We start from the raw sequence: 27,736 nt of genomic DNA, 5'->3' as shown, positions 1-27,736 counted from the left end.
AAAGTGTTATTTAAAGATAGAAATGGAAAGAATGTAGTCTTTTGACACCATTATATTTCCTGTTTTTCAGCCAAGTCCTTGGGGAGTTTTGAAAACTTGAGGTATTTCAGGCAAATGTTTTCAGCCCCATGTGTTCTTATTGTCAACATCATTATATGTAATAATTGACCATCATTGAGATTTTGTAGGGTGAAAGCATTTGGGTAGGCCAACAACATTCTATACACACATATTGTGTAATAAAAAAAAAGATTGTACAATAAAATGTAAATTTAAAAAAAATTGAACCCATTTCATTTTGCTCTTGTGCGTCCGATTTGTTTGTGTTAAGTGCACAAAATATCTTTTTCCTCTTGTTTTGTAAATTAAATAATGGAGCCCCACTCCAATTCGGAAGCCCGCCCTCTTTCCTGCCAAAGCAAAATCCCTGAGAAACTGTTGCGTAATGGAGTGGACTGGTGAACAAGTCTATCAGGTATCCGGTCACTTCGGCACCTTGCCAACTCGGTACCTGCCAACTCGGCACCTTGGCAACTCGGCACCCACCAACTCGACAGGTGCCGAGTTAGTTAAAATGTAGGTGCCGAGTTGGAAGTTTTGAGAAAGAGCAAAATTCGGGTGCCGAGTTGGATAGGTGCCGACAAAGTGCCGAGTTGGCAAGGTGCCGAGTTGGCAAGGTGCCGAGTTGGCCGGTGCCGAGTTGGCTAGGTGCCGAAGTGACCGACATTCCTACATAACGTTTACATATATAAGGCCTTATATATATCAGGACAGTCTGTGACCCGAGCATTCCGAACCGCGATACCAACACAAAGCCGTGCAAGAACACCGGAAGTATAATATCGATTCCGTGAGACCGAAGCCATGAGTATTAAATACACAATCCGTGCACAGTTCAGTATCGACTCTGTCGTTTAGCGTAATTGATAATTGAGAATCGGATAAGGAACTTTCAGCAAAAAAAATTACATAAGGTCAAAGTTCAAATCTTAGGTAATACACGTCTGTCGTCGAACGGCCTTCTATACACAAAGCGTTACTGTAGATTATGTATTCTAGGTTCGCAAGCTATACGTAAGTCAAGTTTTCAGCGTTATCACAGTTTATGTAAAAAGAGCCAGAGAAGTTATGAAGTTACTGTCGCTCAAGCGAAGACATCCCTCAAACGGACGGAGATCTCCGAGTCTGACGCCTCTGCTGGCTCCGCAAACCACGGTTGGTGCTCAGCGCTGTGCGTGGTTGAGTACGTGCAGATTCACACGTAACGTCGGGACCAGTAAACACTTGCCAAAATGTTCGGCGCGGACGAGATAAACTTGTATTTGTAAGTAGACTGACTCAATCAAGTTATGTATAGGCCCCCTATGCCATGTATGCCGTTATAATATATGTAAGTTTTGTTTCAAATTTGATGAGGGCCTGTAAAATTATAACTTAAAGTAGGCATACAGTCGTTTTCTTAGTTCTGAATTGTTCTTACATGTTTTAGTTCCAGATTGCTTCAATTAAAAACCTAGGCACTTTTTTGGATAAGTCTCAAATAATTTGTTTTCTGATGAAGTGGATTTTGAAAAGGAAAAGCTTCTTGATACACAAGAAGTGTATAAAAAGTTAAGAAGAGGCATTTTAGCCAGAATTTCGACTCACACTTTGACATGTTTGGACTGTTTGTAGAAAATCGCGGGAGCTGCGAATCAACGATAAATTTTCTCCTCCGTACATCACTCGTACTGTCATGACTGTGTTATTTTGAATATTTTGTTCATACACTACAGTCGTATAAACTCTTCCATCGAATGTTTGTTGAATCAAAATAAGTTGAACAATTTGTAACATTTCTAATATTTGAAATTTCACCAACGAATGATCGTATGTTTTGCCAAGTTCCGAATTGTGCGTGCACTTACGTCCCAACTACACGTGCGTTAATTGATTTTGTGTGATGATTCTGTGGTGGGTCAAAGGTTTTCGGTCTGTTGCGCTGCAGTCAAAAGTTTCAAAATCATTTATGTTAATTCTCTTTTTAAAATTTGCTGGAACTCTCTTGGATGAACTATTTTTGGAAAATTGATCAGAAAATGTGCCTGATTCGGGGTGATTCTGGTTGAAAAAAATGATTTTCTCCTGTGATTTTTTTCTCTTGCACAAAGCAGGTTTTGATCGATTCGGAACTGATTTAACCAATTCAGAACGAGGAAAAGTGGTACTTTTGACAGGGGGTCAGACAAGTCGACCGTTGAGACAACTCGACTCGGGACAAGTCGACCGTTGAGACAACTCGACCGTTGAGACAACTCGACCGTATGTGCGATAAATGGAAAGACAAGTCGACCGTTGAGACAAGTCGCCTCGCATGATTTTGGGCCTAGTTTTGGGGATAGTACCGGGGATTTTGACGGCGGCTGATCGCCGTTTGGGAGTTATGATACATGACTTTGTTTTGCTGCATAGAGCTGAGCCGATATAGCGCAGCGTGACTGTCCGTGCATGCACATCGTTCGTTTTTGCCAGGCCTGTGCGCGCATCTTCGGTCAACCGCGTGGCCGTACCGTGCACGTTCCGTGCACGTTAGCTGTCTCAACAGTCGGGTTGTCCCGAGTCAAGTTGTCTCAACGGTCGACTTGTCTCAACGGTCGAGTTGTCTCAACGGTCGACTTGTCCCGAGTCGAGTTGTCTCAACGGTCGACTTGTCTGACATTCCTTTTGACATATTAAAGTCAAAATAAAAACAACTTAAATTTGGAATATTATTTTCTAGTATCTCTATCACTCAAGGTAAACTTTTTAACCAATGTGATGTCACATGAATTCGTAGAGTAGTTAAGCCAACAGCAGCCTGAATGATGTTTGCTATCCGGAACTAGGAAAACGACTGTAGTCTGTTTGAAATTTTTAATTTTTTTTTGGAGATTTGAATGTTTGCATGGTGAAAAGGTAATAAGATGAGTTGTTTGCATTTTTTTGGTTTCTTAAATTTAATCTGGACAACGGGACTTAGTTGTTGTGAAATGATAATTGAATTGATCATCAAAAATAGACAGGAAAGAATGTTGCATGCCGATGTCACTTTTTTTATCAGTATTACTTCAACGAAGGACAGTCATCGTAAAAAATATTATAAAGACATGAAACTGGAACTGACACTAGAACTGAGAAACTTTTCCAAGTTTGTTAGAAAATACTATGAAAATGCACTCTCGATAGACTTTGTACACCGCAAAAGAATCCTGAAAAAAAAAACATTGAAAATGACAGTGTATCTTAGGGTACTAATGGTCAATTTTCAGGAACAGACATATAGAAGGCCTATGCAAAATAAACGTGCATGCGCATCGATTGAAACAAAATCAGTCTTCCAAAAACTTTTGGCAAGAGTGTATTTTATGATGACGGCATGGCATTTTGTCAATTAGTTAGTTATTTTAAGTCTATTATTTTGGTCATTACGGGGCTTATTTTGGTCCATTTTTTGGTCAATCTTCGTGGACAGACAGACTGACCGACCAACCACCCAGTGACAATAGAAGCTTCTGCCAGAGCCTTAAAAAAAAAGAACAGAACGTATTTATTCTGAAATATGACTTCTATTCTCCGTGCTTTCATGGATTTCTTACAGCCTCTCAGCTAGCATTGACTTCAGATAAAACTTGAAAAATGTGAGTTTAAAGTGTTTGTGGGTATACTAAAAAAAAAAACACTAGGAAGAGAATTGTGGTGTGGTGTTGCATTCATACTGTTGCATTCATAGTGGCATGCCTTTTTTTTTCCGGGAACAGCTAATTCCCTCAATTTTTGTTCATGTTTGTGTAATTAAAAATGAAAAAAAAATCAAAACTGTTTTAAAGTCTTGTAAAGCTTGAAATAAATTTTCCTTTTATTTTTGGTGTTTTCCCATTTGTAAGCCATTATTACGAACTATGCAGATGTTGGTTGTACATGAAATTTCAAGCATGTTTCAAGTTACCACATTCATTGAAAGCAGTTGCCACAACTTGTAAGCACAAAATTAAGGGTTTTTTTTTTTGGGGGGGGGTGTCACAATTTATGCAAAATATGCTATTGCCTCATTGCCTCACTGCATAGCTGGCTTTGTGTCTTGCCTTTTTTTTCTTTTGCTCATGATGTTGCACATTCACGAGGCCACTTACACTGTACATGTGCGCAGCACGTTGCATGCATCGTGATACTACTCTGTAGACTTACACAACTAAAGTCTTATATTATCTTGTATATTTTCTTAGGTAATGACCGAATACATACATGTATGGTCACCAAGGCCTGTTCTCTGTTTATTGGATATTTTATAACAGAAATGCAGCTCAAATCTCAAGGTGTACTGTAATACAACATTGCTTTACTTCAGCCCATTAAATGTGCAGGCTATAATGTGAGCGCTCTCATGTCATGTGGGTCCAACACATTACTCATCATAATGTGCTGCTTCCGTCTATAAATAGTGGCTGCTCTAGTGTTTGTATTGGTTACTGGTGTAGTATGAATTGAGGTTTTATTATGATGTACAGTCTCTGTGGTGGTATTGTGCATGCTCACACATAGATAGTTAGGAGAGGGACGAGTCATGTGAGAGGGTTTGACCAATAAAGGGGAAAAAAGTCCAGTTTTCATAGGAGTCCAGTTTACATATCATGGGCCAACCCCCCCCCCCCCCCAAAAACACTTCCTGGATTTTTTTGCAGCCAAACTGTAGACCAACTTGCTTAATAATTACTTAACACAATTACTTAACATTCGAGATTACCAAATGCTTTATGCAAATTTATGCAAATGGAGACTTGTGTGACACCAGATTTTGTCAGACAGGTCTTTTTTTTTTTAAGTGCAGAGGAATTGACTGCTCATGAATCTGTTTGTGAAGGTTTTTTATTGGTCTTTCAAGCGGTAACACTAACACTGCTCTAAAGAATGGCTGGAAAAAATATTAAATTGCAAACTTCAACTTATGTAAACATATGTTATGTTAATCTACACAAGGATTGTAAGGGCCCGTTTCGATTTTATATCCAGGCACGTTCCAGTCAAGTTGCAGACCTAGAATCATTCACTTTGCCCAGAAGAAGCTCTGCACTTGTCATGAGACATGTTTATTTCATTAGCAACTGCTGGACTCACCAATACTGATGAAAGAATCCTTGTTCAGAAGTTGTTCAGAATCCTGCAACTTAGAACCAATAACAATGTCCGCAACATCCCTGATATGGATAAAGATGGGCCCTAAAGCATTGTGTGCTATGAAGGAATGTGAAATGTGTTGGGAGTTTTAGTTTGTTGTGGGCAAGCATGAATCCGAGATGAAGACATTTTTGAAAGGTATTTGAAGTGTAACTGTTCTATTCATTTGTTTATTTTTTTTGTTGGTTGCCAGAGCATCAAGCCATGGATCTTGCCAAGCAAGCCTTTGGTTGCAATAATAACGAACAAGCGACAGAGATTTTCGACCACCTTCTACACATGCACGGACCCAACATGGACTGGCTGATCGGGCGGGGGGACACGTACGCCCGACGGGGCAATATGAACGAGGCCCTGGGGGACTACATGCACGCCTTCCGGCTGGGCGAAGTGGCCCCGGAACGGCTCAGGGAACTCGTGAACGCCCTCGTGGCGTCGGTCGCAAAGAAGGGCGACTTGGCGGAGTCGATACAAAAGTTCCGTCGAAAACTCAAAGGGCAGCCTTCGGACCTGTTTTCCTGCCCGGCCTGCGAGGCCTTACTCTACGAGCCCACCACACTCCCCTGCGGACACACGACTTGTCGGGACTGCTTACTGCACGCCGCGGAGTCCAGAACGTGTGCCAAGTGTAAAGTCAAACACCCCCGCCCGCCGGCGGGCGGGCCGCGGGTGAACTTCAAGCTGGTGGAACTTCTGGAGAAATATTTCCCCGAGGAGATGAAAGCGCGACAGTTGCGGGCGGAAGGGAACAAGTTTTATGCCAAAGGAAAATTACAGGAGGCTGTGAAAAAATATACCGAAGCAACCAAATTAGGTAAGGATTTCTTCAATCTTAAGTCATATGAAAATTGAAGTGTTTGAAATAAACGAAAAAAAAAACACCCAAATTTCAGTTGTTGTTTTTTGTGTTCAGTGAACTGTTAATGATTTAACTTTTTCGAAGAGCTAATTAGTTCATTTGGGATTGCCTATAAAAGAACTTATTTATTAAAAATAAACTTACTATCTGCATAAAAAAACAATGAAAAAATGCCAGAATTGATGTTAAAAAAAAATCTCTTGATTTGACAGTTATTTCAAATTACACAATCTGATATCGAATTGTGCATGTCCTCATTGTACAGATATGTACTGTACGTAATTGCTTCATCATTCCACAGAAGTAAACAATTGCGTTTAACTTTTTTTTTTTTTTTTTTTTAATTGTAAAAAATTGAGGTATTTTTGTTTTCCAAAAAGCATTTGTTGTACTTCAGCATTTCCCTTTTATGCAATTCTAAATGTCAAAGGTATTTTTATTTCAAAGGAAACTCCTAAATTCTCCCAGAACCTAAAAATATTCAGTGAAAGCATGTAGCACATTCTTGAAGCGCTATTTTGTCACCGGGAGCAGTGTGTACTGTTATCCTTGGAAAACCGTGCACAATCAGTTGTTCTATTTTGAACTGTAATGGGCACCATTTGCAAACATCTCAAAAATTAAACTGTCAAAAAAATATCAAGAAATATCCTTCTGGATTGTACATGTAAGTTAATTATAGGATTGTGCGTCCTGTGACGTCACTGAGCCAAGTACGCTGTTATTTTGAAAAGAGAAAAAAGAGGGAGGAAAATATGTTACATGTATTTCCTCGCAATTTAGTCAGGACCAAACCATCGCACTTTTCAACAACAAAATAATGCTTTGAAACAAACAAAATCAAAATCGTCCGAGCTGAAATTTTGACAGGTGTCTTTTGATAGCCTGCTTCATGTTCATTGTATTGTTGTTCCTGGAATCGACATCAACTTTTTTGTGTGTGGGCTAGTCCTAATTCAATTTGGGGTACAAGTAACTACATGTACATGTATGCTCTATGCTACATGAATGTACATGTACATTGTATAACATGCAGGTGACAAGAGTTACATAAATCAGTCAGCGCGCAGCGTGCTCGATAATGAGGCACACAGCGAAGTTTTATTTGCAGCGAGTTGTACGGTCTCGGACCTTCGAGAATTCACGAGGTTTCGCGAGCGTTCGGCAGTGCCCCTGGAAGATCGACGAGAAACCCGTTTTCGCGGCAGTGTTGGGCCAACATGGAGGGGTGAGTGAAAGAATATTATTTTCGGCGTCGAATGATACCATTTTTTAGTGATTATATTGTTGTAAAGGTGATTAATTAGGCTTGTGAAATGAGGTATAAAAACCCTTTTTTTCAACACTACCTGCACGTTTTGAGTGATCCTGACTACCTCGGGATATTGTTGGATAAAATTTGTCGATTCCTGGACTCTTGAAGAGTTATGCTTTCGAACCGTACTATTCCCATCTCTGCAGGTTTCGTGGGCGATTTATATTTTGATGCGAAATATACGCGACAATTGCATGATTTTGGTCGGCAACGTCTGATTTGGATGACGTCACTCGTGTATGCAGTGTGTATTACTAACCGGCACTACGTATATGTTCGTACGTGGGTGCATCGCGACCGATGTCGACAATAGATTCCTACCCGTTACTTTGCATGTCGCATCAAGTACAAAACAAATACATCCCATGTGCATCTAGGCTATGTATCCAGGCGCCACTTAATTCAGCGGTTGTGTACAAAGTCTATGAGTGTGAAGAATCAAGAAAATTAATTTTCTAAGTATTTCCTAACAAAAGTGGAAATAATTCTCACTTTAATCTCAGTCCCAGATTCATGTCTTTTTTAAAACATTTTTGCAATGACTAACCTAATTTAATATTAGGTCTTTCCCTGTAAATGTACATGTATATTGATTGATTATAATGTTTCTCTCCTTTCTCTTTTCTTTAATATACCCTCTAGGTCAAGTACGAAGAGTGATTTACCCATTTTCCCTGTCAAGACGGTTGGACACAACATCCGCACTGGAAGATGAACATGACCAATTTTAATGGAACTCTATTATTTTACCATGGATTGAACTTTCCAATTTTTGTGGTACAACCGGATTTTGCATGTTTAATTCAATGACGTGTGATCAACAACTCACAAACTGACGAATCAGGTGACGGGGATTCTTACGCCATGTCGCATGGAATATTGCATGTATTGTTCGTTGATAAAAAAACCTGAGGAATAAGCACTTTCATGGTACATTTAATATGCGCCATCTTGTTCACATAGCAAGAAGAACAAGCATTGCTAGATGCGGACACATTTTGTAATGTACACATTTTGGAATGAACGCATGATGACTTGGAAGCACAAAAGGTTTTGTTTGATGACGTGTAGACTGCAACGCATGTAAATTTGCCCGGTAAGAAAAATGACGCATTACAGTGAAAAAAAATAATCAGTTCAATCAAATTTCTCTAAATATCAACTTCCAGTTTTATTTCACAAATTAATCAATGTCAGTAGCCTTTATGCTGTATATTGAAAACCGATAATACAATACAAACCTCTGCGAACGACTGTACACTGCACTCGAAGTCCATATCGATGTTCTGAAAATACGCAGACTGCGTAACATTATGAACCACTGGCTACTTTGCTGATCGTCTGCGAAACAGTTTGCATCTGTCTGAGTTGTCGGCGACACTTCCAGATGAAATGTTTCCATATTATCTGTTCTGCAGTTTTGGTCCCATTTTTTGTTTCACTTTGCGTTTCTTACGTTGAGATGGAAACTAGCCTGAACAGAATTGATTGCTTGTTAGTTTGTAACCATTGCAATCTTAAATATGTATTATTTGTTCTTATACGCCTGCATTCTTACCCTTGTAATTATTAAGAAATACAATTTATTGTTATTGACAAGGGCTGGAGCGGTTGAATAATCTTGCCTTAAAACAAATTGCTGACACGTGGAATTTTATAAGCTCATGGTCTATACATGTCGCAAGAGTATAGTTACTGTACATGTACATTGTACATCAGTGTTTTCCAGAGCATTAAAAACCTCACACAATAAAGAAACTGTGCCTTAATTTTCATGTTCACTTTTTTTTTTAGATCTATATTTGTAAGTTATTCCATGTTGTGAGAAACTTTCATTTGTAAAGTTTTTTTTCTTGGAAACTGAAAGTGGTTCAAATATTAAAGTGTTTCAGTATACCTTAAAGGGAATATACATCATTTGCTTTTGCTGTAATTTTCAGAAATGGATGGAATTGGGGGGTTGGAAATATAAAGCAAATATAGTTACACTGACTTTTTGGAGGTTTTGGGTTCGAAAATGCTATAAAAACCAAGAAAAACGATCATTTTCCTGTAGTCTGGTTCCCTGACTCCATATAAGAAGAAACAGAGCAGTTTACATACATTGGGGAATTGTAAGGTCAGGGAACCAGTCTAGCTGGCTCGTACCCGCTCATAGGTTTGTAATCGATTGCAAACAAGTGCAATGGTTAATTGGGGCCAGTATTTGAAAAAAAAAGCCAGTTGTTTCCAACGCTGATCGGCCGATCAGCGTTGGAAATTGATACAAAAATACCACTTTTCTTGAAAATGACAGTATACCAGGTGCCATAATTTTACAGAATGCTTTAGACTGTCATTTACCAACATCCTGTTAAGGTATTTCGCAAAAACTTGGTAGTTTTATTTTTCGATGTTTGCAAATGTTGTATATTCCCTTTAATGTTTAACTAAATGCAGCTGAAAGTATGTAATTGTGATTTCATGAATAAAGTGTTTCCCAGAATTTCAGTCAAGAAAAGAGACGACTTGATTCTTTATACATGTTTGTATTTGTTTTCAGGTTCATGTCATGCATGTCCACTTTCCTACTTAAGATAAAGCCAAAAATGTAGTTTATTTTGCGAATTTGTACTCCCCCACCCCTCCCAATAAATCCCCACAATGATTAAGAAATAGTTATTGCATTGCCAGCATAAACACTTAGTAGGACCCCCCCCCCCAAAAAAAACCCCGACGAAGTCTTATTTTTAATGCGTTTACATGAAACATCGTTTTACTTCCCTGTTTCGAAAAGACACGCAACCAGTTTATTATAGTCGGGTGCCTTTACTCCGCGTTTACTTATTGTGATCCCGTGTACGTGTGGAGCAGGGCACGAAACCGCCACGCACGTTCTTTCAGAGCGGTGTTATTTTCGTGACCTGGGCACTCGGAATAGACATCCTTTTTGAGTGATCCTGACTACCTCGGATACTCAAGAGAACCAAAGTTATAAAATAAAGGTAGCTTAATAATGTCGCTTTTCATCAAATTGTCAAAACATTCTGCCCAACTTCGTTTAGTATAGAAAAAAGGACGATTTTCACCGACCGTAAATTCACCACAACAACGGTCATATTTCCTTCCCCATATTTCACAAAATAGTTGCTTAAAACTTAATTATTATCATTTAACAATTAAACTATACCCTTGTCAATCTCTATTTCAAATAAAATCCTACTTTTAAAGACACGTTAAGCGGAAAATGAATTTCGAAGATTGGATCTCCTATCTCATGAATATTCATATTTCCAGTGTGTTCGTGCATACGCTGCAAATAAACGAAAGCACTTTCGGGCATGCTGCGCGCTGACTGAAATGTTCAAAATTTGTACCAGCGTGAACTCTTTGAGTGTCACCCAAAAATAGTTGAACTCTGCTGTTCAGTTTAGATAAGGCCAAACAAGTAAAAATACTCGGGTCTCTGGTCAGACCAAAGTTCCGGAATTGATGCGGCGATGTGGCTTTTTTTTTTTTTTTTTTTTTTTTTTCCAAGCTTGGATTGTACAGACAAGGTGGGGTACTATTTTGCTTTTTTTGGTGTCCTCATGTACATTGGTGTCTTCCATAATTTGCCTTGGTGCCCTCGATCATTTGCCTTGGTGCAATTTCCCATTCCTTGGTGCTCTTTGGTAAAAAAAATTGTTGGAGCTACCGCGGAACATTTTGGAAAAAGTAACTATTTTTTTTTTGGCCTAAGCCAATAGTTGTTTGAACTCTGGGGATAAATTGAGATGGTTTTCTAACAGTCGTTTGAGACCTCCAGGCCTTGCCCCCTTTCAATGAGGCCAACTGTCCAGGTTTCATAACTACCCCATTGTGCAAGTGGCCTCAAACTCAAAGGACTCTGTAGTTCCTTGCTCCATGATATAACCATAGAGGTAGCTCCCATGATCTGTGTCAGTATGGGCGTTTGAAAGGGGATGGGAATGACGGGAGATGTGGTATGGTTGTGCAAGGATCGTGTGTTCACAGTTCATGACTCTTGTTGTGTAAGGCCAGTAAGTGACTCATGAATGAAAGATGTACCAGTACATAAACCATAGTGACATTCACCTGTTGTGTAAGAGTGGTACATGCACAGGTCGGGGACATCAACGCAGTGCTGGAACGGTTTCTTAATCTTTGATCATTACCTGACCTCAAAGGGCAGCGTTGTGATACAAGAGTTCATAGGGTCATCACATCATTGTGCGAATGGAGGGGGGGGGGTGTTCTGTTCAGATTTTAGACTCTAGAGTCTGAAATCAGACCTTGCGAATGAGTCTGAAATCAGACCTTGCGAACATGGAAACTTCACATAACTTCACAAAGAAAGACAATTTAATTTAAGAATTTCATCTTGTCTAGTTTTGAGACTGTTTTTTCCAATAAATCGACATTCAGATCCCTAGATGATAAATGTTCAATATACTTTCCCGAGTGAAAAGCAGACATTTAAGGCCAAAAAAAAAAAAAAAAAATACAGTCTGCTTCCGATTACATTACATGGCATTTGAAAATAAGGTAGACCTTGTAGGTAGGGATTTTTTTGTTTTGGCCACTATTTTGTGTGTGTACGATCATATGGAGGCGTCTACGTGTAGTCAAGGGTAAAAGGTAGAAATTAATGGGTTTGGGTGTTTTTTCCTCATTTTTTGCATTAAAAAATTAGGGTAGGGGCTGTCAGAATAGGGAAACCGGAAGAAAAACTCTTTTTTTTGGCCTAATGCCTCACATAATTATATTAATGGGTTTCAGTTCAAATTTCAATAGAATGCTTTGCAGGCTTTGACCTGAGAGTGACAGTGGCATTTTTCTTGTTTTCCATAGCCACTTTAAAATTGTATGTTATTTAAAATATTTTAATTAGCCAATGAAGTGTAGGCCCCATCAACTAGCAGGCTGCTAAATTTGTTCTCCTGGTGTCTGGTGAAGTGTTGTACACAACATGGGCACGGAGTCGATCATGCGTGAATGACAGTTACACAAGCTTAGAGTAGAGCTGATGAATATTCATGTTATGGACATGCAAAATGTTCCAATGAAGTAGGCCGGATCAACAGCAGCTGTCCTTTTCATGGTGTCTGGCGAAGTGTTACACAACAATATGGGCATAGAGTCTATCATGCGTGAATGACAGTTACGCAAGCGTAAAATAGAAATGAATATTGATGTGCAACTGCTGAATATTCATGAATATTGACATATATGTAAAATGTTTGCCAATGGTAGGCCGGATCAACAACAGGCTGCTCTTTTTTGCCTGGTGTCTGGTGTAGCACAGAGCTACATGTATGATGTACCATAGGATGCACATGGGCATAGAGTCCATCGTGCATGAATGACAGTTACACAAGCTTAAAATAGAACTGATGAATATTCATGCCGTTGACATACAAAGTGTGACCCGGTAAAGTACGGTAGGGAGGTTCCTGTCTAGATCTAAAGCATGTGTCTCTTGTTTAATGTTGTGGCTGTCTGATGAAGAGTACAGGCACACCGTACAGCATGCATTATGCAAGAATGACTGTTACACAAGCCCAGTGCATTATGAAAGGAGTTGGTGTTTTTTTTTTTTCTTCAAGGGACAACGGCTGCATTATGTAGGTTATGTTCAGCGTGCTCAGTAATAACTGGGTCAAAGTATGTTTATGTTATGTGGAAGGAGAAGAAGGCTAAATGTACATTATTGTAGGCCTACAATGTATTTAGAAGACGGGACACATACATGTACTATTACAAATATTTCACTGAAAAGGTTAAGATCCCCTACAGCACAGTAAAATGTTAACCACTAAAAAAAATTGGGAAAGCGAACACTTTTTCTCTTCCGGACAATAGGCCTAAATGGTTTGGGCATCGAAGTTAATTTTGTGTACAATACTTACGTTGTTTGTGTTTTAGTCAAATCGTGGAGCAAGGAAAGAAAATGTCGTTTCTTCACTCAAGCTTGGTTTCTTATTCTTTGTAAGAATGTAAGCTTGTCCATTTGTGGTAACGTTACATAAATCATGAATTCAGCTGGTAAAATGGACAAGTTTGTTACTTTTTTTTTTTTTGTAGCTCTACACGTAGATTAATGACCTATGGTAGGAGATCAGGCTGGCTTAGATAGTTAGAAAGTGGCTCGTACTCCATTGTAGCAAAGAAATGCCCTCCCTTACCCTAAATCAAGGCCATTTTTTTTTTACACGTAGTGGGTGTTACTTAACCTCAGAAAAAAGTGGGTTAGGCCAAAAAAAAAAGTCTCCGGTTTCTGGTATGTGCGCGCGTCGCTGTAGCCGTGCACGTCGGCAAAATGAAAAAGTTTTTTTTTTTCAATGAAAGATGATGTCTCAAAACCGCCAAACTCACTGGTTTGACTTGAATCCTGCTGCTGCACAATTTTAACGTGTTTTTAGATTGGGTTATGGTCGAGAATAAGCTTTATGTGGCCTCTCTGGGCTCCCATTATATTTGCACTAAGTTTAGTCGGGCACCATTTGCAGTCATCAGCCGACATTTGAAGCAAAAAAATCAGGTTAAAAAAAAAAAAGCCGCGTCGCCGCACCACTTTTTGGGCAAGCTCCATACCAGAAACCGGAGACTTTTGGGGGGGGGGGGGGCTTAGCTGGAACCTGCATTTTCTTGGTTTGAACTTTTTTGATGGGTCAGGATTCGATACATGTATTATCAATCATGATTATAAAATACTACTGGGAAATAGGTTGATTGCAACATGATTGCACTATCTGGGCCATGCGTCTGGCTTGCTGAAAGTTGATTGTTGGTGTCCCCTTGGGAATTAAAGCGCCCATGAAATGTAATTTTTTTCATGCTATCCTTGAAAATGCACCTTTGTGTCCCATTTAACCAAATGTTCAATTTTCATTTTGCCATTTTGAAGAATGAAGGGCAGTTTGTTACCTCTTTGGTTTTTATGCTTATGCGAATTTTCATATTCATGAGCAAAAGTGTCATGTCATTTCAGGCAGAAACCTCAGCTACCGGGATATTTCAGCACCAAAATTTGCCAGAATGTTTGACACTGTAGGGCCTAATCCTGTAGTAAACTTGTTTTTTTTCTGTGGTGATTCGTTGTCGTTTCAGTACATGGCAGTAAGCCAATTCTAGCAAAGTTTTCTCACAAATGTTTTTAATGAGAATATTTTGGGTTCCCAATTTGAGCAGAAAACCCCTAAATTGAACAGTGTCTTCCTGAAATGGCATCATACATATGTAGCAACAGCGCCATTATTTGTCAGGAAAGCATTGAAATGTCTCAATGTTTTGCTCATGAATGTCTTTGCGCATTCACGAGGCAAATGTGCGCAGCACGTTTCATGCATCGTGACACTGCTGTAGACTATAACAACTGAAGTCTTATAATATTATCTTGTATATTTTCTTAAGAAATGACTGAATACATATGGTCTCTGAATTGTGGCTTCTGACTCATAAAAAAAGTTCTCACCAAGCATGGAAATGTTTTAATGTTTTTAAAAAAGTGCACTTTTCAATAAAATTAACCAAAAAGGGATGTCAGAGATCTTCGTACATTTAAGGGGAGTAGACACCTACACAAAATATGTTCCTAAAATTAGATTCATGTCTTGAGCCCTTTAAAGTTAAAAAAAAATGCCTTGCCCCGATGATGTTGACGCTATGTTAACCCTTGCTCTACTTAATCCTCCAAATCACGTTACAGTATTTGAAAAACGTGACTGGCCCATTTTTTTTGCACAGCCCTCCAATATCTGCCACTGTACTTTGGGAATGAATCACAGTACACTGCTAGAACTGCTAAAGAGTATTGACAGAAAGCTTAGCATGCACAACCAAAAGTGCAAGGGTTAAGGAATCTGGATTCTGGAAATGTATTTTATAATAAAGGACCGGGTAACTTCAAATCTGGAGGAAAATTGGAACACCGATCAAATTGATTGCCTCAGAGGACGATGATATATGAACAGTTTGACACTAGATATTTAAAAAACGATTTCATCATATTTGTCAAAACAATATCAAAAAAAAGAAAAAAAGAAGCCTAGCAGAGCTGGTCCCCGAGTGCGCCAAATTCTATTCAATTGATTCAGAGTGGCTAAGAAAGTACGTAGAGTAAGTTGTACTGGTAGCAGGATGATAAAGAAAAATCCACTTTTGCCGTTATCATGGAGCCTTGACTTATTGCCAAGCATGCCAAGTGGAGCCAGACTAATGCATTTACCGGTACATGTTGAATGCTTAAAAAACAAATTGCAACATGTGGGGCCTTCTCGTTTTCTGTCTGTAATGGCAATGTTTTCACTTGTCCTCACAGTACCCCACGACCACTATGTGCTGAGCAACAGGTCTCACGTGAACATGGGACTAAAGCAATACGAGGAAGCACTTGAAGATGCGGAAGCAGTGTGTGAACTCAGGCCCGATTGGTCCAAGGTGAGATACTCAGTATGAGTGTTTTATTCGTAATGAGGCTAAAGTTTGCATTTGAACTGGTCTGGGTTTCATGATACGTTGTAGTCAAGTCCTCACAAGACTTGGTAAGTCAAGTCGCAAGTCAATCACAAGTTCCTACTAGTCAATCACAAGTCACTCACAAGTCAGTCACAGAGCAATCACAAGTCAGTCACAAAGCAATCACGAGTCGATCACAAGTCCATCAAAAGTCAATCACAAGTCCATCACAAAGCAATCACATGACAATCACAAGTCAGTCACAAAGTAATCACAAGTCAATTACAGGTCTATCACAGGTCAATCACAAGGCAATCATAAGTCAATCCCAAGTCAATCACAAGTCAATTACAAGTCTATCCCAAGGCAATCATAAGGCAATCACAATTAAGTCAGTCACAAGTCAATTACAGGTCAATCACAAGGCAATCACATGTCAATCACAGGTCAATCACAAGTCAATCACAAGTCAATCACAAGTCAATCACAAGTCAATCGCAAGGCAATCGCAAGTCATCACAAGTCAAACACACAATTCATCCCGTCTCACATCCATTATCAAACTATGCATTACTCCGTCTAACATGTATATTCATCCAATGGGACTTGCGACACAAGTCACAGTCATGTGACTGGCTTGTATTGGATTTGACTTCACTTCAGCCTATGACCTCAATAAACTGGGGTAAAAAAAAGTCTGTGTAAAAAGGCACCAGCTTTCCACACCCGTGGCCGTGTATATATGTACATGCACCTCTTGTGAGCATTTCATTCAAATTTGCCAGTACACAAGGACAAAACAAGCAAACGAATGAAAAAACAGATACACGCCACCCCCCTTTTTGTATCTTATCAATTATTAGAGGCTCATTTCAAAGTTTGTCTTACATATTTACATTGTAGGGTTATTATCGGAAAGGCATGGCTTTGACTGGCCTCCAACAGCAAGAGGAGGCCATGGTGGCGTTTCTGCAGAGCTTGGCCCTCGACCCCTTCTCCACGTCATCCAGAAAATGCCTCGAAGAGGTAATTTCTCCCGATACATTAAAGATAACTCTGTCTCAAACCAATATGATTCATTAGGTCTGTGTTCGTTTTTGGATTCCTTGGCATGAAAAAAAAAATACATGTAGAATGTTTCTGTTCCTTGCTGGATGGGACAGGTACTCCCCAGCTAATACTGCTACCCTCTTGTACTTGGTTGTGGCAAAAAGGCAAAAAGTGGAATTATGGCAAACAATTAGAAGGGATTGTGCCAGTTTATTTCGTCCAACTAGTTCAATTATAATGATATTAACCCTCCTGCTGTCTGAACTGTCATAGACAGTAAAAAAGAAAAAAAGAAAAAAAGGCCTCTTCCCCTGCCATGCCTTTTACACAGGCTAGTCACCAACAGTCAGATATATCAAGCAAACACTGTGACTAGTTAAATTCAGTCAATCGACAAAAAACAGGCAAGTGGTAGGCACAGCTGGCTTATCAATCACCTTCAGTCAAAGCATAGCCGTATGGAGTTACATTAACAGTCACAGCCAGTCGATCCTGCTTCATGTAGGCTGGGAGCTCTGAACTGTTAAAAAACAGTCACTTGATTAATATTCACTAACGGAACAACTTTGCACAGAATGTACAGGTACATATATGTTTGCATAGGAGGGTTAATAATGAGCTAATAGAACCTCTTTTAGAAATGTCCCTATAAAACACTTCACAGTTATTATGAGATCAGCTCAATCATCTTTTTACTTGAAAGGTACCCATCTTCATGTACACTTTGATTTTGAGATCTGTTATTTCAGTAAAGTCTCTTGCCCAAGAACACACTCATCACAAACTCGCTTACTGCCGTGCACGAGTTTAGGCCAAGGCGTTTTTTCTAAACCTATTTCACGCTCTGCTTTGTCCTCTCTTGAAAACAGTATATAATTAATCATATAACTCACTAATCATTTTTTTATTTCATCCTTTCATCTTCCTGTCCTTCCATCCACCTCAGGTCCTGCACGATCTTCTCTCTCCCGTCCAGCCTGCAACCATCAAGTGCCTAGAGCTGCAGCGAGGGTTCCCCAGGCCCCTTAGGCCCGGGGCGGCCTCAGCAGCGGCGGCGGGGTCAGGCGGGATGTTTGCCAGGGGGATCTCAGACTTGGCAGAGGAGGTGGCGCTGGGACTCAAAGCCGTCAACCAGCTGTTGGCGGACAAGGATGCCGAGGTATGTTCAAGCGCGGAACATAGTTTGCCATAGTTTGTTGAACTTGACCCAAATACATAATCCTTTGATTACTCTAGCCTGCTACTTGTTGGAAACATTCCCAGTGGCGTAAGAACATTGTCATTTTTTTTTTGAACAGGAAAATGAAGAAACCTCTTCAGATGGCGAGAATAAGGAAGGTGCAGAAACGGCCTCCAAGTCAGACAAGGAAGTCAAACGGTCATCCGAGGACGCGCCCACAGCCTCAGCCAAGGCCACGCCCACTTTGGAAGCCGGGACCACAAAAGTTTCCACACCTACATCAGAGGCCACGTCTACATCAGAAGCCAGGCCCACATCAGAAGCCTCGCCCACATTGGAAACAACGACCACAGCCAAGCCCCCTTCAGCATCAGAAACCACGTCCACACCTGGATCTACGCCAGCATCAGAGGACACGCCCACACTGGGAACATCAGAAGCCACACCCACATTGGAAGCAGTGACACGAGCTGGATCCAACCCACCTTCGGAAGCCACGCCCACTTCTGAATCTGCACCCACATCAGAGGCTGAGCCTGCATCAGAAACCACACCCACAATGAAAGCTGCGCCCACACCAAGGGCCACGCCCGCTCCCGAATCCCCGCCCCCTAGGAAAGCACAAGCAACGGAGTGCTTGCGGAGTCGAGGAGAAATGTCGACTTCGGAGTTCCTGACGATGCGCAAACGCAAGCGCTGCATGTCAAGCAGCAGCGATGCCATCCTTAGTCCCACCAGAAGAGTAGAATTCAAGTTTGCCCGTGAGTGTTATCAAAAATACCTGCCCAATGTATGTATGCCCCAAGTCTGAAAAGCTTTGCAGGCATGATGGTACTAGGCACAGAAATAGATTATTTGCAAATATTTACTTGTGCAGTCTGTCGTTTGTATCTTGTTTTAACCCTGAAAATGACGATGTTACTAAAGAAAAAAAATGTAAAAAACAATAAGCCAGCTCGGTATTCCAAAATAGTCTGGTGCACAGCAAGATTCAACAATTTTTTTCCCGGGATAACTGCGGCAGATAAATGCACACAAGGCTATGGGGGACGTGGTAACCCTGCATTCTGTGAAATTTTTGGTGCAATTGAAAAGAGATGGAACTTTTGTAAAATGTATACTTCAGACCACGATGATCTCTTCAATTTTGCTGGTACCCGCTATGCTTTTGCACCCATACGACAAAATTTTAATCCCGAAAGAAAAATCAGCAAATCTTGATGTGAACCTGTGCAGTTGGAATACAGAACTCGCTTATTGTCCTATTACCAATTTTTGCCATTTCTGAAGATTGAAAAAAACATGTTCGCCACGTTCTCAATTTTATGCTTGGAATTGAATTATTACAGCTGATCCATCGGGAATGCTAATAAGTATTTTGAACAAATTTTAAAATTGCAGTGAGTTGTCTTTTTCATTAAATTACAAATTGATTAAAAATACAGTTTGCTGCAATATTTTTAAAAAAATCTATCTTCAAAAAGACCACAAATCGTGCAAAAAAAATATTGGATAATGCAAAATGGACTCTGATTTTTTTAAATAACCTATTTTTTTTTCTGTGGTCATTTTTCAACAGGTGTGGACTTGATAAGGAAAGCACGGACAGTCCCTAGGGAAAAAGTGGACAAGGAGGACTATGAGTGCAGTCTATGTTATAGGTGGGTTGAAACAGATTTGAAACAAATGAATTGGCCAATTTTCAAAAAGTTAGTCTTAATAAAGTTGTTTGCCCCATGTTAATTACGAGTTGCACCCTGAAAATAGATTTTTTGTTTTTAAATTTTGATTTTTTTAGTTATGTAACAGTTACTTGTGAATGAGACATTGAACAAACAAAAAATAGTAATGGAATAAATTACTTTACAAATGTAGAATTATTTGCGTTCAATAATAATTCAGGCGTATCTTTAATGTGTTATGGGTGCAAAGCGACCCAAAATAAAAGCATGAGTTTTAAAACATCAAAAATAGGGGGTGGGGGGGGGGGGCTGGGGGTTCTGTTTAAGTAAAACGTATACATGTACATTGAAAATCATTAGGAGAAACAAATCAAATGTGTCAAAGAGCACGGGTTGACAACTTTTAAGTGAGACCACATTTCTTCGTTGTTCCTCTGAGAGTTTGTTTCAGCAGTATCAATGCCATGGCTTGGAAGTAACACAGGTTCTTAATTGAGCTGTCAAATTCCTGTTATTTCACTAAACCACGTTTCTGTTCACCTTAACAGGTTATTTTTGGAGCCGTTGACGACACCCTGCGGCCACACCTTCTGCAAACTGTGCCTGAACCGGTCTCTAGACTACAACAACTCATGCCCGCTGTGCAAGGACTCGCTGGCAGAGGTGAGTCCAGTTGTTGTATCAGACACGTGCGTGGCCCGCTGAGGGCAGCACACTCGGTAGAGAGTTGTACAGTCCGTCAAAGTCAAATCACAAGTCCAGTTAAAGGGAAAATACAACATTTGCAAACATCAAAAAATAAAACTACCAAATCATTTTGAAATACCTTGCTGGACTGTTAGTGAATGACAGTGTAAAGCATCCTGTAAAATCATGGCACCTGGTATACTGTCATTTTCAAGAAAAGTGGTATTTTTGTATCAATTTCCAACGCTGATCGGCCGATCAGCGTTGGAAACAACTGGCTTTTCTCCAAATACTGGCCCCAGTTGACCATCGCACTTGTTTGCAATCGATTACACACCTGTGAACGGGTACAAGCCAGCTAGACTGGTTCCCTGACCTTACAATTCCCCAATGTATGTAAACTGCTCTGTTTCTTCTTAAATGGAGTCAGGGAACCAGACTACAGGAAAATGATTGTATTTCTTGGTTTTTATAGCATTTTTGAACCCAAAACCTCAAAAAAGTCAGTGTAACTATATTTGCTATATATTTCCAACCCCCCAATTCCATCCATTTCTGAAAATTACAGCAAAAGCAAATGATGTATATTCCCTTAAGTAACAAGAAGCAGGGACCAAACCTTGACCTTGGCAGAAAAAATATGCTAATTATTGCAACTTTTTTTTCTGATATCTTTTCAGTATCTGGCTCAGCGCAACAACTCAGTCTCGGAGGTGGTGCTGTTCCTCCTGCAGGAGTACCTGGGGGAGGAGTACCGGGAGAGGGAAGAGCAGCACAAAAGGGAGATGGAGGCAATGGCAAGGTGAGAGAAATCATTCATGCAGCTGCCGTTCCTCCCTCTGAATTATCAATGGACAGTGATATCACAGAGCGAAAATGAAACTTTTTGAACTGTGTCTTTCTGGCATGTTTCTGAGTCCATTGTTTTGGTGAAATATTTTTTAACAAAAATTGATTTTTTTTTTATGCTCGTATTCAGTTCCCATTTTGCTGAAGGAAAATCAATGCTTTATACCGGACCCCTAGGCCCTTTTGGCTAGGAACCATCCTCAATTCTGCCAACAACAAGTGGTATTGTTTTCTGGATGTGCAAGTTACAATCCTGCTCTAGACCATTTTCGAATCGTCGATACTTCACCCGGTAACTTTAAAAGCAATTTTTTTGTATGGCAGGTTTGTGCAAGACCAGTCGCAGTGCGAAGTGCCAATCTTCGTCTGCACCTTGGCGTTTCCCACAATCCCCTGCCCGCTGCACATCTTCGAGCCTCGCTACCGGCTGATGGTTCGGCAGACGATGGATTCAGGGGCCCGGCAGTTCGGCATGTGCTTACCGGACGACACCAACCAAGGGTAGGTTTTTTTATTGTATGTTTGTTGTTGAGTTGTGAAATTCTACCCCACAATAGTGTGGAAATATATCGAGTGGTCAAAAAGAAAGACAGAAAAAAACACTATTTCAGATGCAGATTTCTTGGCATTGGGGAGACACGTGAACATTGATTTTAAGATATTCCTTAAAGCTACAGTCCATCATTTGCACCTATTCAAAAAGTAACTGACGTGAGTAGTGTTGGAAAACATACTTGGTTGAAAGATAGTAAGGGGACTAAACTCCCTGTGAAAATTGTCTTTCAGGCAAGCTGTCATTTTGAAAAAAATCAACGAAAGAAGGCCTTTTCAACGGTGCGTCTAAAGATGCACCGTTGGAAATTTCCATTAGTAGTTTTGTTTTTTTTATTCGGCGAAGCGCGTGCAAGCGTTTACACGCGTGGTTGCTTTGATTCTTCGGATCAGTACGTGATATCACGTAGCTGCAATCGGCTCAGTGACTCGGACGTGTCGGACGTTGAATTCAGGCCCAATTCAAAACATGGTTCAGCAACTTTTGATTTGAAATAGAGATTCTAGAATGTTCTTTTTCTCGAGATATACAGCTGAAGCTGAGCTGAAACTTCATCAGGTTACTTGTTCAGCACCCTTCTTTAGATTTAGAGCATGTTTGTTGCTGCAAACGAACAAAATGCACAAATCGCAAATGATGGACTGTACCTTTCACTACAGCATCTTGGTGGTTTATGGTGAAAACGCAGCTGAAAATAAAACCCAAATTTAAGAAGTCTGTTGTTTATTCCTGCTGTTTCAGGCATGAGGACATCGGCTGCATGTTGGAGATCCAGCAGGTGGAGAATCTACCCGACGGCCGGTCGGTCATCAAGACCGTCGGGGGTCGCCGCTTCAAGGTCCTGTCCAGGGGAATGCGGGACGGCTACAACACGAGCATGGTGGAGTTCATCAAAGATGTGGAAGTGACAGGTAGGAAGATAAATCACTCGAGAGGTGCGAGGCGAAACCAGGGGTGTCTCGTGAAGTGGTCCATGATGTTTTTTCGTACACCCACAGGATGCAAGGCAAAAACCAAGGCTGCTACGCAATCTTTGAGGGTGTAAAAACACATGGCCGATATCAAAGTAGTAAATGCTAAGGGAATAAATATATGCTTGGCCTGTTTTAAACAAGTTTGTTGAGGCCCTTGCGCTGATAATGGTCCTAACCAAAAGGTGAGGGATATTATCAGCGACTAGGCTCCAAGCTGCTTTTAAACTTGTTCAATACCGGCCAAGCACATATTCATTCCCATTCATAAATACCTTAGACAGTTTACCCATTCCCATTGGTCGAGAGCCCGTCACGTGGCCCGTTGTAAACGAATGATAAAGACATGGCTGGCTGGTCTTAAACACTTTTCCAGTGTCACATGAAATTTGGACTCCTGTGAAATCTAGTGCCTTTTACCGTTTTATTGGTTGAACGTTCACAGTCAGCTTCGCCTCGGGAAATTACCAGCTTGTCAGACTCCAACCAGTCTCAAACATAGTGTTAAACACCTCCAAAGCACACATGTATTCCCTTATAAATACCATTCAGTCAAAAAGTAAACAACTAAATGTTCTTTTATGAATTTCCAACGATTTTGTTCAACAATTTTACTTCATGTTTTTCGGAACACCACTCTAGCTACACATGTATGTTTATGCCATGCGCCTCTCACGAGCGGTTCTAAAAACTCCTTATATGGAGATTGGTGTGTGCATGGCACGTGCTGAGCGATTTGTTGCAGAACGCGGGGGTGTAGTGTAAATATAGAACTCTTTAAGATATGGGTTCATTGGTAGTATTGCGCATGCCTACGTTCAGATTGTGAAAGTTCAATCAGTAAAAACGACCAGATTTCATGGTTTTGAAGTGAAAAATAATTACGTCATTTTTTTTTCTTCTTCAAATTTCAGGTGATGACATTGCTGTAGTCCGAGCGCTGGAGACGGAGGTTTATCAGCAGGCCCAGACCTGGTTCAACTCACTGCCGATCATGCACCAGACCCGTATCATAGCCCACTTTGGCCCCACACCGGCAAGAGAAGAAGACCCTCTGGTAAGAGCACAGCCTAAAACAGGTCATCTGTAGTTCATCAATGTGTCCATTATCCTATTTTGTTGTTTTTTTCTATTCTATTTTAAACTTCTGTTTTGAAAAAAACAAATGCGTGTGAGTGGAGTGACGATAAAATCGCTCCAATGGGTTCGATTTTTGAGGGCCCATGTTTTGGCCTGGGAAAGGAATCAAAGTTTGTACACGCATACCACCATATTTGCAAAAATAAAAGCTGGCTTCGAGTCAGCCTCAGTCCTCCAAAATCATTCGTTACTCCTTGAATTTGTTCGTTGGCGGGGTGCACGCCATTGCCTCAATCCTTCAAAATCCTCCAACAATCACTGTGAATGGGTTGAGGCAGTGCCGATGACATTCAGAAGCAGTGCGGATGTTATCAAGCATAATGCAGGGCTCAATTATGTATGGCCGATCATAAACAATGCAGGGTACAGCCTATGAACTCGACACAATGCATCCTCCAAAATCAACCCACACTGTTTTGCCAATCAGCCTCAATCCTCCAAAATCATCCAAAAATGCCTCAACAGACTGAGAACTGGAGGTGGCAGAGCCAAGGTGACACTCAACAAGTGGGGATATAGTTCCTCCAATGATACCATGTGTGATTGTGGCGTAGAGCCACAAACTATGGAGCACCTTTTGAGATGCCCTCTTCCACAACACCCTTGCACAGCTGCCGATCTTGCATTGTACAATGAAGATGCAGAGAAATGTGTTCGGCGTTGGCTGAACCGAATTTAGCTTTGTGACGTGGACTCGATAAGAAGAAGATCCAAAAACCAACAAAGGATTTTGGAGGATTTTGGAAGATTTGGGTGAATGGGTTGGTTACATGTACATACTCTTATTTTGGTAATTGAGACTATTGTTTCTTCTCCTCCCCCCTCCTCTCCCTAGGCCTGCCCCCAGGGCCCGTCCTGGACCTGGTGGCTGCTCGCCATCCTCCCATTCAACAAGCGTATTCAGCTGGGCATCCTGGCCATGCCAAGCCTGAAGGACCGCCTCAACGCCCTGCAGCGGTGCCTCGCCCGCATATCCGGCTACCAGTTCTGACTAAAAGGAGGCAGCGGCGTAGAATGGTCTCGACTTGAAGATAGCGTCTCTGTTGCTTGGAGATGAAACTATGATCAGATATTTCGAGTTTGCGTTTAGGAGTACTCTTATTATTCATCCCGGATAAGTTGCTGAAGGGGTGAAGTGCCGTGGTCCAGTGGTGATGGAGTTCAACTCATCATCATCATCAAGTCGACTCTCGTCGGACTGCAACAAAAGCATACCACACATCACGGTCTCCCATGGCCGTCCTGATCTCGGCTGCGGAGGCAAGTCCAGTATCACGACGCGGCTGGTCCACGTAGGTTAGCGTCTGCCCACCTCGAGAGGCTACTCCATGAGTGGGTTCCCATAAGATGAGTTGGCTTGCAGCTATCTCTGGATGCCGAACGCAGTGACCAGCCAATCGCAGGCGCCTAAGTCTGATAGTTGCAGAGATCCTTGGCAGGTTGCCATAGAGCACCTCATTCCTGACTTTGTCTCTCCAACTCACGTCTAGAGCCATCCTAAGCATGCGAGTGTAGCAGCCATCAAGTCGAGGCTCTTGCTTTGTAGTAAGGGTTCATGCCTCAGAGCTGGAGTTCAACTCATGTGCCATGGAACATGGGTTCAAATCCTGACAGGGAAACGTGCTGCTTGTGTCCTCAGGCAAGACACTTAACCTCAATTGCCAGTCTCTCCACACACGTAGAGAGGCGAGATTGTGCTGATCTTGGCTGCAGAAAAAAAAATTGGTCTCGTGGGTTTTAACTGTTTCTATATTGGTCTGAACAAAGGTAAACTATGATCTACGAGGATTTTTGGGCAGTATTTGTTTTTTACCTGTTTGTAAAAATGGAACAAGTGGGAAGTGAGAAAGTGAATTTTATTGAATTTTTTCTCATCATTCTCAGTGCCTTTCATTGCAAATTGTTTTCACTTGCGAAACTACGACACCCATACTGTAATTCGGGCGATACACAATACAGTGCGCCACCAAGCGTTTGCCATGGACGGTCCATTTTTACAAGTTTACGTTCGACAAAACGCGGCCCATTTGAATGAGTGTCAGTATACAACTTGAACTAATTTGTAAGTGATTGGGGCATACCATTCTGCCGCCTTACAAAAAAATCACCATAAAAAGAAAAGAAAACAGTAGACACACGGTATACCTGACACATTCGCTTTCGAAACTACTGACTGGAATAACTAACAATTTCAAATGTCCCGCGCTGTGAATTCGTCGACCATCTCCCACAATGCAGTGGGAAAACTGAACTCTCTGTGGCAATCTCTTGTCGGCGCACTGCATTGTGATTCAGCCGAACTATAATTTTTGTAAAACTAGTCTCATGTGCGCGCGATATATTGTGGAACCAAAAGCCGATGGTATTCAACAAAAATGTCAATACTTTTGGGGTCACATTTCAATCGCTGCTTGTAAACGCTTTTTTTTTCTTTTTTGGTGTGAATTGTACATGCGATATTTTTAATTATACCAAAGCTAATATTTTGTCATGACTTTTTTCATAAATGCTCTATGATATTTTTTTTTCTAATAACAAATCTATAGGAATTAACATTTTTTTATTCTGTTTTTTTTTTTATTTCTGTTTTGATTTTCTTTCTTTTGGTTTATTTTGTGTTCTTAATGTTGTGTGTGTGCTCAGAGGGATATTTCTCGTAAAATTTCTTAAAAAAAATAGTGATATACTTATTTAGACCCATATAAAGAATGCGCACAAAAATTTCACTGATTTGTACATTTTGTGTAAAGGGAGCCACAATTACAGTCCTTTTCTATTGTTTACATCATATTGAACATGCACACATTAGCTTAAACATGACATTAACAGTGGTACTATGTATACAACATATACAATGTATACAACGTATACAATGTATACAATGTATACAACGTACATGTACAGTAAATTTTAAACCAACCAAATGTTTGACACAATGGATAGTTGCCATTCACTAAAAAAAAATGCATAATTCGAACTTCCTGGAATGCGATCGAGTAAAAGGTGCTTCTTATAATTTGTAAATTCAATCATTTTGCTGATTTTGGCAAAATAAAACTAGAAAGCAGATCGGAAAATAAGTTCCGTGTAACCGATCGGGAAAACATTTAAAACAGATTTTTGGTTCATTTTGTACTCAAACTTGTAAACGCCACATCTACATCAGTCAGCCATGCTTATATCTAAATTTCTCGTTTTATTTAAGAGTAAAATTAGTAGAATTATTTGATATTGTTCACAAACTGTTTTTTATTCTATAAAGATGTTTGGATTTCCAGTATTACAGTTTTGTTCTGTATTTACACAGTTGTAAATAAGTATTTATTGTCTTTATTCACAAGTTATTACAAAAAAGAGAACAAAATGTACATAGATCAATTGTAGAAATTAATTTTTTAAAAACCCAACCAAATCAGTTGTCGATAGTAGTCTGTGCATTATGGGAAAGTCGGGTGTACATGTACGTGTAGAATAAGTGTAGTTTACAAGTTTGTAAATTAAAGATTTTGTTATCTCCAAAATTCATCATAGTTTGTGTATTTATGGCTCTTTCAGTATAGAAGTGGTATAATTTGTCAATAGAGACCCTTTCCAAAGATTTTTCTCGGGTAACCGTAGACTTAAACTTTTGTCCACGGCAACAAAACTGTACAAAAGATATGGTTGCATTTGTTTCTTACCTCTTGATTGATTAGTCTATCTTTAAAAAAAATGACATTTTTTGATCCGGTTTGAGTTTATTGAGAGGAAATTTTGACTCGGTTATAAAAATCAGTGTAGATATGAACATGTACAAAATATATAATTTGTTTGGTGACATC

The 27,736-nt window shown here is 40.3% G+C and overlaps 1 protein-coding gene and 1 long non-coding RNA gene across 3 annotated transcripts; both read left to right on the top strand.

The window, feature by feature from the left end:
- The first annotated feature begins 969 nt into the window (after positions 1 to 969).
- Positions 970 to 27,736, top strand: LOC119733790 (LON peptidase N-terminal domain and RING finger protein 3-like). Of its 2 annotated transcripts, XM_038207158.1 has the most exons (14): positions 970 to 1,324; positions 3,617 to 3,656; positions 5,384 to 6,004; positions 15,667 to 15,785; positions 16,707 to 16,829; positions 17,800 to 18,012; positions 18,152 to 18,794; positions 19,613 to 19,694; positions 20,264 to 20,378; positions 21,083 to 21,204; positions 21,576 to 21,752; positions 22,546 to 22,715; positions 23,690 to 23,832; positions 24,751 to 27,736. In XM_038207158.1, the coding sequence occupies exons 3-14, from the start codon at positions 5,395 to 5,397 to the stop codon at positions 24,904 to 24,906; spliced, it is 2,673 nt and encodes an 890-aa protein (XP_038063086.1). In that variant the 5' UTR covers positions 970 to 1,324; positions 3,617 to 3,656; positions 5,384 to 5,394; the 3' UTR covers positions 24,907 to 27,736. The 2 variants fall into 2 exon arrangements, with proteins under 2 accessions (XP_038063086.1, XP_038063085.1); XM_038207157.1 differs by lacking the exon at positions 3,617 to 3,656.
- LOC119733791 lies at positions 6,676 to 8,481 on the top strand. Its single transcript, XR_005271979.1, has 2 exons — positions 6,676 to 7,277; positions 8,007 to 8,481. It is a non-coding gene; the product is annotated as an uncharacterized LOC119733791 (long non-coding RNA).

The sequence above is a fragment of the Patiria miniata genome, unplaced genomic scaffold (genome assembly GCF_015706575.1).
Source record: "Patiria miniata isolate m_02_andy unplaced genomic scaffold, ASM1570657v1 HiC_scaffold_26, whole genome shotgun sequence".
Taxonomy (NCBI): domain Eukaryota; kingdom Metazoa; phylum Echinodermata; class Asteroidea; order Valvatida; family Asterinidae; genus Patiria; species Patiria miniata.
The sequence above is the reverse complement of the archived record's forward strand: the minus strand, read 5'-3'. Positions and strand labels throughout refer to the sequence as shown.